The 13,520-nt window shown below is 38.6% G+C and overlaps 1 protein-coding gene across 12 annotated transcripts in view; it reads right to left on the bottom strand.

Moving 5' to 3' along the window:
• Nucleotides 1–13,520, bottom strand: part of LOC117402834 (baculoviral IAP repeat-containing protein 6) — a 183,476-nt gene that overhangs the window by 127,137 nt on the left and 42,819 nt on the right. For 8 of the 12 annotated variants that reach the window (XM_059023827.1, XM_059023834.1, XM_059023833.1 and 5 more), the window contains exons 18-29: nucleotides 13,186–13,316; nucleotides 12,533–12,694; nucleotides 11,981–12,112; nucleotides 9,561–9,658; nucleotides 8,897–9,044; nucleotides 8,158–8,291; nucleotides 7,560–7,706; nucleotides 6,983–7,170; nucleotides 6,227–6,529; nucleotides 5,539–5,638; nucleotides 5,079–5,293; nucleotides 4,537–4,745 (exon numbers count right to left, since the gene is read on the bottom strand). In XM_059023827.1, the coding sequence (XP_058879810.1) occupies nucleotides 4,537–4,745; nucleotides 5,079–5,293; nucleotides 5,539–5,638; nucleotides 6,227–6,529; nucleotides 6,983–7,170; nucleotides 7,560–7,706; nucleotides 8,158–8,291; nucleotides 8,897–9,044; nucleotides 9,561–9,658; nucleotides 11,981–12,112; nucleotides 12,533–12,694; nucleotides 13,186–13,316 (1,967 nt within the window). The remainder of the gene's footprint in view (nucleotides 1–4,536; nucleotides 4,746–5,078; nucleotides 5,294–5,538; nucleotides 5,639–6,226; nucleotides 6,530–6,982; nucleotides 7,171–7,559; nucleotides 7,707–8,157; nucleotides 8,292–8,896; nucleotides 9,045–9,560; nucleotides 9,659–11,980; nucleotides 12,113–12,532; nucleotides 12,695–13,185; nucleotides 13,317–13,520) is intronic. The other 4 variants (XM_059023832.1, XM_059023835.1, XM_034004368.3 and 1 more) reach the window with 2 other exon arrangements.

The raw sequence follows: 13,520 nt of genomic DNA, 5'->3' as shown, positions 1-13,520 counted from the left end.
CTTGCCTTCTACGTTTAATAGGGAAATGGGACGAAACTGACTGATGCTTGTAGAATCTTTTTCTTTAGGTATAAAGACTCCACCTGCTCGGCGCCATGCTCTTGGTACAACCTGTTTTTCCCATGCCACTTTCATCAATTTCCACAGAATTCGTAGAACTCCTGAAGCACTCTTGTACACTCTGTACGGAACTCCATTAGGCCCTGGAGATGATGAAGCCCTTGCTTTTTTCACAGCTTGCTCTATTTCTTTCCACTTAGGTGCACAGTCCTCCATTTGGTATTCTGGTGGATTGATAGGTGGGATGTCTGACGGAATTGACATAGGCTCCTGCCTTTTTGAATCTGTATGTGTTTCCTCCAAATATCTCTCCAGCTCAACCTTAGATGCTTTTAGTGTGCCATTCTTCTCACTGGTGAATAACTTCTTTACAAATTTGAATGGGTCTTTATAAAAGTTAGCTCTCGCACGCTCCTTCTTTTTGTAGCGTTTCCGTAGGCGCTCAGCTCTGCGCAATGTTGCAAGCTTATCTTTTATGACCCTTTGTAAGAGATTGAGTCCCTCCTTCTGACTTTGTTCTGCTCTTCTCCATTGGTTCCTCAGCTGTCTCCTTTCTCTAACTAAGCGTTCAATCTCCTGCTGCCGTCTAGACTTTCCAGGAATAGTTTGTACTTTTTCCTTCCTTTTTTCAACTCCAAACCTCTCACTTCCATATGCGTAGATGATGTCCCCAAATTTATCCAGCTTCTTTTCAACTGTTCCACTTAATCTTTCCAATGCAACGCAGAGATCTGTGTTTACTGTGTCCCATGCAGTTTTCTCACAAGCTCTTGGCCATTTAACTCCAGGCTTGTGCCCGTTGAGGTTCTTTTCTCTCTTATGCTGGTTTGTCTGACCGGGTTCACAAGGATCATTAGGTTCATCACTAACTGTGTCCATGCAAGTCCTCCTCACATCTATGACAGAGGTGCTGATATCCTGCGAACTGTGGTTTGCTTCCTGTCGCTGGATTTCATTCGACTGACTTGACTGACTTCGTAAGAAGTACTGATCAATGCGAGGCCCTTGTCCCTTCTCCCTCAAGCATTTCATTCTCCCTTGATGAATCTTCAAACCCCTGACCGTTGTCGCCTTGCTCCAGCCGCAGACACAAACCTGGAGTTCCATGTCTTTGTTAACTGCAGATCTTGAACTAGTCTTTTGTGAAGTACTCTCCATACTCATATCCGTTTCCGTTCCTAAGTCGTTAACCGTGTTGTCCAACGTTGAGTCATCTTCCGCCCCCGCTCTCGCAGACTCTAGGGGTATTTTTCTCTTTAATTTCTTAGAAGCCTTGGGCGGGTGTCTCCAGCATCCTGTAAACACAGAGCTGGATACTGCCGACAAGGGTAGCTAACCCTTACCAGCCCCAATGGGGTCTCTTTCCTCCTGTCAGCTGTCTCTCCAGGCTGTCACAAGGTCTTTCCCTTGTTGCCAGCTGCACTATTCACAGCAGTCACTGGACGTATCCAGATCTTCATGATTTCCATTACACGAGAGTAGATGTTAAAACTTCATGCTGATTTGAACTCGGCTCTCGCCAAGATAAGCACCAACTAAGACGTAGCTTTACAGTAAACTAATGTGATCCATATGCGTCTCCATCCATTTACGTTTCCTTCCATATGATGATGTAGATATCCTTCTGTCTGGTGTTAATGGCTGAAGTGTAATGCTGGCTCCAGGGATCAGCTTATTTTGCCTCCCTGGCGCATCAGCACACACAACGGCTGCGATGCTGGCTCCGGGGATCAACCAAAGTGCGGCCTCCCCAGCGCATCAGCATGACAACCGTCTGGATTGAGCTAAGTAGGGTACATCTCTGGGGTTTTCAAGTGGTTATTCTCCTTATAATCTTCAGATTCTCAGCTGTTTAAAAAGGTAATAATACTTGGGCGGATATTTGTCCTGATACACAAGCCGAAAGTCATGCTAAACAGGTAGAATGGGTTAAAGGATTGGTTTCTAAACTACATTACCCAGAAGAACAGTGATGACACTTGTTCAATACGTTTTGGTTTCCTATATGGCCACTGGATAAAGAGTTGTGAGCGACTGAGTGTACTCAGCAGACAGTCGAGTCAGAATTCGAAGAAAGTAGCAGTTTAGTTAGTACAATGCTGAGGAGTCATTTCCAAGTTGTATTTTTTTGCTAAACCGTTACATATAAAATAGTTTAAAGGTTTTTGTAATTTTGAGGTTTAGAGTTACGCATTTTTTTTTTTTTTTTTTTTTTTTTTTTTTTACACATTTTCATTTGTATGTGCAAGACTTCTGCAGTTTAGAGCTTTCAGGACCTTGCGTGACTTCCTAGAAATCTACGGGAGTTTTTCTAGGAGAAGAAAAAAAAAAAAAAAAAAGTACTTGTCCGACGGGAAAAGTATAATGGTAAAACTTGTTGTCCCCCACACAAATCTTGTTGTCCTGTTCATCTGGCGATATGAATTGCAAACCCCTTATATTCTGTGGTACAACATAATTATAATGCAGTAGCCATAGTGAAGATTAAAATAACTTAAAAGACCAGGGCTGGCTTGCACCAGCTATTCTTACTTAGCTTATTTATAACATAAGTCTTTACTAACTTTAGTTTTACACATTACTAAATTTACATGGGTTGCACCAGGTAAGATAGTTATTAGCGTAAGGCTTAGTTGTTACTTAAACTTTACGCATACCTTCGGGTAGGTGTAAGCTGTTCATAGAATCACATTCCAAGATGGCACGACAAGTGTTACTACGTGAACTTCTGTTTGAAGATAATTGTGTTCGAAGTTTTAGGCGTCAGCCAAAATTGTACATCCTCTTGACAATTACGATGATATTAACCTTTGTGCCCATTTTAGATTTAGACATGAGCATATTCTGAAGATCACTGATGAACTCAAAAGTAACATAAAACATTAATCTTCCAGAAATAGAGCACTTCCTCCATCTCTACAGGTTTGCCTCGCTTTAAGGCATTTCGCTACCGGACCTTTTCAAAACCTGGTAGACGACTCGATACAGGTGCATAAATCCACAGTCTGCAGAACAGTCCGTTTCATTGCACTCTCTCTGTGTAAACTGTGGCAGAAGTATGTATACTTCCCCCCACTGACACCAAAAGACTGGATGAAACTCATCAGATGTTTTTCCAGATCGCTGGTTTTCCTGATGTTGGCTGCATAGATGGGATGCATATAAAAATAAAAACACCTTCCATGCATGCAGCAGAATACATGAATAGAAAGGGTTTCCACTCTTCATATACACAAATTGTGTGCAATGCAGATTTGTTAATCACGAATTGTGTTATAGTGGCCCGGATCCAAACATGACAGTTTTATTCTAAAGCATTCATATCTGTGGGATGAATCTGAAGTATGTCGATTTAAAGGAAAATTACTCAGAGATTCAGGTTATCCATTAAGAAAGTGGTTAATTATCCCTTTTCTCAACAAATACCACATAAACAATTTCAGCAAGTAACAACACACTCAGACCGGTATTACTATAAGCTTCATCTAATAGGTGTAATGCGGATGCAATTTCATTTACTGAAATGTACAACTCATTACAATAAGTACTTCCATATATTGTAATGTAGGTACCGGTGTATATTTTAACCTTAGATTAGGCAGTATTTTAAACAGTTTCCATTGAAAATTGAATACATTTGGAAAATATATACAGTGTATGTAAATACTGTATTCAACATTAATAACCACAACAACCACCATCAACACTGAGTGGAGAGGTAAGCTGTTCATTACAGTGTTATCTGTGTGAACAGGAAAAGTCTACAGTGCCGATATCCCGACTCAAAATGCACTGATTTAATTTTAATAATTTAAATAAATTAATCTTTAATATAAAACATTCCCAACTAAATGATATGCGTATTATTGGTACCTGTAATCGGTCACCTATATTACTAATAATAACAGTTTAAAGCCAGGCACTATGACTAGTCGGTTGTACGTTCAAGTTTATTATGTTGGAGTTGTTTTGATCAGCAGCATCTGTGCTCCAACATCCTCAGTGCCGATTGGTTATTGTAAAGGGAACACGCGATCGACTTGGAGTCTCTGCTCTTAGTAACAAACTAGCCAAGATCTGCCTTAAGTATGTGTGGTGCAACCAAAAATAGGACACTGTTTAGTTATCAACTAACTAGTAACTACTAAGCACTTAGTGAAGGCTTTATGTGTTAACTTACAGACAACCCAGCCCAGAACCACCAACTAGAAACTTTTTTTTTTTTTTTACATGCCTTAAATAAAAATAATAATAATTAAAATGCAAGTTACTTTATTCTAAAGAAGCAACACAAATGTATCCAACTTCCATACTACCATAACAGCAATGTCTTACAGCCCACTAATCCATTTTTACCTTGCTTTCACTTGTTAATGTCACACATGTTCATGCAGAAAACTGAGACACACTTGCTTCAAAGGAGAAACAGATGCATTCAGCTACAATATATCATCATCGCTCTTTTTAATGACTGACCTGCACTGTATATCCTCCTGCAGTGCCACCATCATCGCTAGATGTTGTTCTACCTCTGGTTGATTAGCAGAGTCACTTTCTCCTCTCAATGGGTCATGCATTAATTTTAGTTCACTCTCCCACGGCAAGATGTATGTGTGCCCATAGTAAAATCCCAAGGGGATCTTTGCTCGTGCATTAGTACTACCATATCGTCCAATAACAGTGATCTGAAAGAAACAAACAAACACACTTTCAAAAGAACAGTTTACAGTTTCAAAAATGTATAATTAATTAAATATTGGGTACAATATATGAGAATTAAGTGCAAGATGCTTTTTTTTTGTCCTACAAATGTAACAATGAAGATATATGATTGAGGCAAACAGCTAATGTACAATTTGTCTTCAGAGACAAAGTCAGTAACCCCCTGCAAAAATTAGTATGATTACTCACTAAAGTAGGACTATGGTGACGCTTTACAATAACAATAGATAAGCAGAGCAGGTAAAAAAAAAAAAAGTAAAGCAGAGATGGAATCATAACATGGCACACATTCATACCTTCATAAACCTGCAGACCGGAGGCGGTAACAAGTCATGCAAAATGAGGGAATGTGTGCTAATATCCGTGGCCACCACCAGACGTCTTCCATCAACCTCTTCGCCTAGAGTCCAGATGTCAATAGACAGAGAAGCCAGGTCCCCACATGTTGGGATCAATACGTCTGTGAGGAGGACAGGCCTGCCAAAATCTAAAGTCACAAACCGCCGGGCTCCTATAAACAATAAAATTAAATAAATAAATAAAAACATAAGGACTAAATCAAACAAGCCTTTTGCATTGGATATGCTTTGACAATTGTATACATATCTGTTTAGGTTATTAGGAAATATGCATTTTATTTTATAAAGTAGAAAAACTCCTAATAATTATTTATTTTACAAAAGACTATGAACAGACAACCACATTTCAGAACCAACAAACAGTGATATAAAAACATCCAAGTGCCTTGTTTCTTACCAGAGTGCATTCTCTCTATGATGATGGACTGGTGAGGTGGAGGTTGTAGAAAGTGAGAGGCATGGGAGATTGCAAGTGCCAAACCACTTCCAATTGGATTCTATAAAATTAGCAAAATTAATTAATTAAATAAATAAATAAATAAATAAATAAATAAATAAAAAACAACAATATTAGCAGTTTAATTTTCACAATAACTCAATGTATTATGATGTGGGATAACTCAGTCTGACATTAAGAGAAACACAGTAAGATTAAAAGTTTAAACACTGATAAGTAAACTGAAAAAGATACTGCATTATTAATCTCATTGATTTTCACATTTTTAATAATATATATAATATACACAACACTGTTTAAATACTGTACTTTAATTTGAAGAAAGAAAAAAAGTCCCTTGTTTATCAGTGAAACGACCAGGTGCCAGGAGCCCGTTCTATATTCTGAACTGATCGCTCTTATCACAGTATGGATACAGAAGTAACAGATGTATTAAAACAGGGGCCTGACAGCTCAAACTCTGATCGAATTATATTCTAAATGTATGGTAATTAAAACCAAGGACTGAGTTCAGAGGTAGTGGGATTTCCAAGAACTGAAATGTACATTTATTTTTATATTTATTTTAAGCTAAAACTACTTTGGTAACTGTAATGTAAGACCATCATCCTGCTGCCCCCCATCTTACCGTTTTGGCTTTGTGTGCATTTTTGTTATGAGCAGCTAAGTTGACTGGAGGGGGGTCTATCACAGACCCAGGGAAGAGTTGGGCCAGCTCCACACTGATTGCAGCAGAAACAGACTCATTGGGAGGCGTCAAAGGGGGCGTCATGAACAGAGGGGTGGTCTTGGGAGTGGGAGGAATAACATCAGAGGGATGAATGAAGAATCCAGGTGCAGTAGAGGGATTAGAAGGCACAGAGTTGTGGATGGGTCCTACTGCCGATGCTGCTGATGTAGTCTGATGTAATTTGGCTTCCAGCTTGGCCTTCTGTGCCAAACAAAAGTATAAGCCATTAAATGTAATTAAGATTAGAGATGAACCATCATCTATCTATGAATACATTTCATGACAAGTTCATTTTTTTTTTCTTTTACGATTCTTATCTAGCAGGTAATGGCCTGGGTGATATGAATTCAATAATAAACCAGACAACTTTTTTTAAAACGTGTTCTGTTTATATTATTTCGGACTGGATCACATAGGCTGCTCAAAATGTATAACGTGTAAAGTTAGCTTTAGAGGGCACTTACCTGTGGAATAATGACTGCTCTACTTGGAACCCAATTGGTAGAGAATTTAAGTTTATAATTTTGTTTTGTTTTTTTTGTAGTCTAGCTTCAAGCTGCAATCTGACATAATATGCCTAAAAATATTCAAGGGGAATTTTTATATTTAAAATCAAGTAACAGTGAAATGTAGACCTCCCGAGTGTGGACTGACCTGCTGCTGCAACTTGAGGAGTTGCTGCTGCTTCTCCTGAAGGACCTGGAGCTGCTGCTCTGCAGAGACCATGGCATGTGAGAGAGACTGCAAGGCCACTTGAGCGGCAGAGCTCAGCGCCGTCGAGGCCTCGCCCACCGTCCCGGCAGACAGGCCGCCCACCGCTGGCGTCACTCCAAACGTACTCACTGCACCAAATAAGAAACAGAATGGCTTAGACATCAGTACAGAATTGTGACTTTAATTGGAAACAGATCCAGTAGATACATCAGGTAAGCCACCATGCTATCATTAGATATTGGAACCTGACCTTCCAATATCAGATAATGGTATCTCAGCAATAATGCACTGCAGTTTTAGCAAGAGCACTTGCAGATAGTATACTACAGAGAGGGTGCTCTACTAATAAGACCATATATTGTACAATAAAAACTGTTGACAGAAATTTGAATGTGTGCTATTTGTTTCATAATTTCACGCTCTTTTTGGGTCTGTGATAGACAAATAACCAGAACAATTTCTCGAGTAGCCCTACTGGCAAAAAAACAATAAAAGAAGTAAGTAAAATGTTATATACCGGTAAACATACTTGCATCATCCCTTTCCACCCTAGTACCATCACTAGTGGAAACGCAAGTAAAGTGTAGAGGCTCGACTTCAAGAAGTCCTGTTAGGGCTGTGAAGCTCCCCTCTGCTGCTGCACAGCTGCTTACCTTACCATTCCCTGGAACACACCAACCAGAGTTAACACTGACATTTTACTGCAGCACTGAGCTGCATATATACAATCAGTATACTAAAAAAAAACATAACTAAAGAAGAAACAAGCCACAAAGATGAACATGAAAATAATTCAATTACTACACAAAAGTCATATAAATGAGTTACTATGAATGGAAACTTACTCAACAAGCAGATTTTACAGCAATCTGGTCAGAAAGACAACAATTTGGTGAATAAACTTAACCCAGTAGATTGCTAGGAAGGTAGAGAGCATATCCAAGACCACTACATTTCCTTGCCCTACCCTCACCCATTATAGGTTTATTGACAAGTAGTGCAAAAGCAACATATGCTGGTACCCAGATTACATGTGATCTACAAATACGCTGACGATGCAAGTTTAACCAGAAGCAATACATATTTACTACTTTATAACTTTTTGTTGTCCTTACCCGAGAGTACATCTGAGAGGTCAATCTCATCCGACTGCACACCAATACTGCTGTTAAAGGCATTCTTGCAGGAGGAGCCACTGACTTCCAAATCAAACAGAACTGGATCAAAAGGGGAGCTGTACAAGCCATATCTGAAGGGGAAAAAAGAAAGCTTAGATAGAACAGGCAGCTGTTGGGATAATAACAATAAAGTAAAATGTCATGTGGTATTTGCTTGACTGTGCAGATAACGGTTAAACTATTCATTGCCTTAAAGCATGTACAGTATTTAATGTACTTATTACACATAGGAATTCTTACTTCAGTACATAATTATATGGTTGGCCCAAATTTAGCAGCAGTTTTGTAAAAAAAAAAAAACAGGCATGAAACTGAATTTTTCTTATTCATTAGCCACAATCAAACCTCATCAAGAGTATCACAGAAAGCACGTGTGTACCAAGTATGACAACAGTATCTCGAAGTGTTGGGACTTCATCACCCGGAAAGCAAAAAGTAACGAGACCCCAGTGTGGCAGCCATCTTAGGTCATAGGTCAAAGTTAAGAGTGCTACTAGATTTTCAGTTTTTGCAAGACTGAAAATGTGAAGTTTCTAGCTTAAATGAATCAGGAGTAATTAGCAGCCGAAGTGATGGATTTCCAAATTCATGTAAGCTCACAGGGATGCTTAATGATTATAATGTCTTTGCAGTGACACTGCCTGACTGGCTTCCAGAGGGGTAAAGTCCTACTCACCTGGTTTGTAGTAAAGCTTCTAGGGGAGTTAGTCTGTCCTGTAACTGTCTCGATACAGCAGTGAGGAGAGAGGCACAGGCTGTGCTGCATCCGGCCAGATCTTCATCCTTCACATAGTTCAGCAACACAAAATACCAAAATACAGACCCTGCAACACACGTGAAAGAGAGGACCAAAAAAAACTTATTTCCAGTCAAAAGACTGCACTCTGGAGCCACACCACACCACACCAATCCAATTAAGGCATTTATGTTGTGAACCATTTACTGTTTCCAAGACAAGCACATAATTCCCTCGGCTGCCTTTTTTTAATTTATATAAAAATGGTTCCCATAACGATATTAAAGGTGAATAGCAATGCCTGCAGATTCACAAAAGTATGGTAGTGTTTACTCTGCAGCATGTTTCAATATGGTTTATATTACAAGTAATATAATGTTGATAACAGCAGAAGCTACACCACTTCATTCTTTTTAAGCTTGCAAATGTTCCCCCTAAGCAACTGCTTTACACATTACAACCACACATCATGTGAATGTATTTTAGGATGTATCCAAATAATCTATTAAGAGCAAATGCATCCATTTTATTGCCTACCTTGTTACCCAGGTTAATATGCTTAAAAAAACATTACATTTTCTTTTAACACAAATCAGTCACATACCACCAGTTGCCGCTGCAGGCAAGTAAGGCATATTGTCCAGCAAAGCCTTCAGCAGAGCTGCTCCAAATGCCTGCTGACTTGGGTCACCTTTTCCATTGCTATTAAAGAAGCAAACAAAAAGGTCAATTGTTATTGTGCGTACCTTTTTACAAATAATTTATAGACAAAGAGAAGGAGCTGTGATACCTTTTATTGGACTAACTAAACAATAATTAATCACAAGCTTTCAAGACCTCAGGAGACCTTATTGTTTAGTCAGTCATCTCCTTCTCTTTGTCTATCACCTGAGGACTGATACGGCTACCAATTCATCTACCTACAAATAATCTGAAAGCCTAAATCTAAAAGAAAAATATATATTTACTATATATATATATATATATATATATATATATATATACACACAGACGTGCTCTAATTTGTTGGTACCCTTACAGCTCATTGAAATAATGCTTCATTCCTCCTGAAAAGTGATGAAATTAAAAGCTATTTTATCATGTATACTTGCATGCCTTTGGTATGTCATAGAATAAAGCAAAGAAGCTGTGAAAAGAGATGAATTATTGCTTATTCTACAAAAATATTCTAAAATGGCCTGGACACATTTGTTGGTACCCCTTAGAAAAGATAATAAATAATTGGATTATAGTGATATTTCAAACTAATTAGTTTCTTTAATTAGTATCACACGTCTCCAATCTTGTAATCAGTCATTCAGCCTATTTAAATGGAGAAAAGTAGTCACTATGCTGTTTGGTATCATTGTGTGCACCACACTGAACATGGACCAGAGAAAGCAAAGGAGAGAGTTGTCTGAGGAGATCAGAAAGAAAATAATAGACAAGCATGGCAAAGGTATAAAGGCTACAAGACCATCTCCAAGCAGCTTGATGTTCCTGTGACAACAGTTGCAAATATTATTAAGAAGTTTAAGGTCCATGGAACTGTAGCCAACCTCCCTGGGCACAGCCGCAAGAGGAAAATCGACCACAGATTGAACAGAAGGATAGTGCGAATGGTAGAAAAAGAACCAAGGATAACTGCCAAAGAGATACAAGCTGAACTCCAAGGTGAAGGTACGTCAGTTTCTGATCGCACCATCTGTCGCTTTTTGAGTGAAAGTGGGCTCCATGGAAGAACACCCAGGAGGACTCCACTTTTGACAGAAAAACATAAAAAAGCCAGACTGGAATTTGCTAAAATGCATATTGACAAGCCACAATCCTTCTGGGAGAATGTCCTTTGGACAGATGAGTTAAAACTGGAGCTTTTTGGCAAGTCACATCAGCTCTATGTTCACAGACGAAAAAATGAAGCTTTCAAAGAAAAGAACACTGTACCTACAGTGAAACATGGAGGAGGCTCGGATATGTTTTGGGGCTGCTTTGCTGCGCCTGGCACAGGGTGCCTTGAATCTGTGCAGGGCACAATGAAATCTCAAGACTATCAAGTCATTCTGGAGCGAAATGTACTGCCCAGTGTCAGAAAGCTCTGTCTCAGTCGCAGATCATGGGTCCTCCAACAGGATAATGACCCAAAACACACAACTAAAAGCACCCAAGAATGGATAAGAACAAAACATTGGACTATTCTGAAGTGGCCTTCTATGAGTCCTGATCTGAATCCTATCGAACATCAATGGAAAGAGCTGAAACTTGCAGTCTGGAGAAGGCACCCATCAAACCTGAGACAGCTGGAGCAGTTTGCTCAGGAAGAGTGGGCCAAACTACCTGTTAACAGGTGCAGAAGTCTCATTGAGAGCTACAGAAAACGTTTGATTGCAGTGATTGCCTCTAAAGGTTGTGCAACAAAATATTAGGTTAGCGGTCCCATCATTTTTGTCCATGCCATTTTCATTTGTTTTATTATTTACAATATTATGTGGAATAAAAAATCAAAAGCAAAGTCTGATTTCTATTAAATATGGAATAAACAATGGTGGATGCCAATTACTTTTGTCAGTTTCAAGTTATTTCAGAGAAAATTGTGCATTCTTCGTTTTTTGTGGAGGGGTACCAACAAATTTGAGCACGTCTGTGTATATATATATATATATATATATATATATATATATATATACACATTTTTAAACCGAGATTGCGATTATGGCAAGTTAAAGAAATAGCTTTTATGTTATAAAGTGTTTAAATAAAAAAAAACACTATAGTACAAAAAAAGTATAAAGATGTTTATAACTTCATTAGGCTATACCCCACCTGTCAGCGGTTATCCAGAGATTCAAATCAGGGAGATTCCCTGGTGCTGTAAAGTGCCAAAAAATAAATCCACCTGTAGCTTATCCTGACAGAATATAAGTTGATCACAGCAACCCTTTGGTAAATTCCAACAGCACTTTTATAAATATAATTAATAGATATTACATACGTACATTTGACAGAAACACAGCACTAAATGCTTACCTTATACAAAGTGCCAGAAACCGGGCACACTTGTGAGCTATACTTCGACCAGCTTCAAAGAAGCAAACCCGTATAATATCAGTGAGCTGTTTTCTGGTTTTTGTTAGCAAGCCTTCCTTTCCTTCTTGCAAACTGAAGAAAAAAAATAAATAAAAAATAAGAAATACACGTGGCATTTTACAATTCTTTCCTTTTGTTTCTATCCAAGACACATAATGTATCGCATATGCAAATGTTGGCATTAGGCGCTAGCTTGTAAACACAGTAATCTACAGACGCCAGCAAAGTATTCACATCATATCTGCATCAATCGAAATTACATGGTCTGCATCCTGTAATGGGTATTTAAAGCTAGAGAAACTGTGGCAACTGTAACAATGTACTTCACATATAAAGAAATATTCATGCCAAGTTTCACCCCTATCGGATAATCCGTTCTAAATAGAGAGATGAAGTATGCCTCCACTATATGAAAAGAAAGGACACAGACCCATTGTCGAAAGGCTATTTAAATTTGGCTTCTTGTTGTGCCGATTGAAATAGCCATCTTACCTGCATGTACCATTTGAATAAACTCCAGCTAACCAGCAGAGGATGTCTAACACTAGGCTCTGAGAATGCTCAGACACAGAGCTCACATCCATCTTCTTGCAGAGACTGTTCAGGAGCTTCTCGTGGAACTCTGGGAACTGCAACATGGCGCACCTTTGAACTCTAAAAGAAGCATGTGTACTGGTAATCTTTTACTTGGTCTCGTTTAACAGAGTAACATTGGATAGGAGTGGGGCTTCACAAGGAACTAAAGGTTGTATTTTAGTAGAACAAATTCAGTTTTAAAGATTAACACCCACTCAAAGCTATGTACATTTTTACTTTTTTTATTTATTCCTTAGCAGACGCCCTTATCCAGGGCGACTTACAATTGTCACATTATTTTTTACAGACAATTACATTATTTTCTGCACATTATTTTTACATACAATTACCCATTTATACAGTTGGGTTTTTACTGGAGCAATCTAGGTAAAGTACCTTGCTCAATGGTACAGCAGCAGTGTCCCCCACCTCCGGGTCAGGAGTCCAAAGCCCTAACCACTACTCCACACTGCTGCCCATACTTGCTACAACACCTATATACGCACGTGTACAATACTTCATGTATGTTTTTAAGGAATTGCATGTATGATGTTATCCAGGATACCTACCGCTCTTTGGGTATGGAAGTTTTTTTGAATCTCCTTATGGTGACAGAAACCTCCTGCAGCAAATCACATCCTCGAAGGTTATCAGGTTTTTTAGAAGAAATGCCAGGCTCTTTGGAGGTAGATGGTTTCTCCTAAAATTGCCAACAAAAAACATAATCACAGATTGCATACAGTGCATAACCCAAACCTCCTACAGAAAATAAATCAGTAGTTATCAATTAAAAAGCTTTCTCTGTATGGTAGTCAGGCTTCTTTACTATCTAAAAAAAACTACAAAAAAGGAGTATATCTAGTTGTTTAATCCACTGTTTTTCATACCAAATCTTAAGTTTGGC

Source organism: Acipenser ruthenus, chromosome 5 (genome assembly GCF_902713425.1).
Source record: "Acipenser ruthenus chromosome 5, fAciRut3.2 maternal haplotype, whole genome shotgun sequence".
Lineage (NCBI taxonomy): Eukaryota > Metazoa > Chordata > Actinopteri > Acipenseriformes > Acipenseridae > Acipenser > Acipenser ruthenus.
This window is presented reverse-complemented; position numbering and strand designations above follow the sequence as displayed.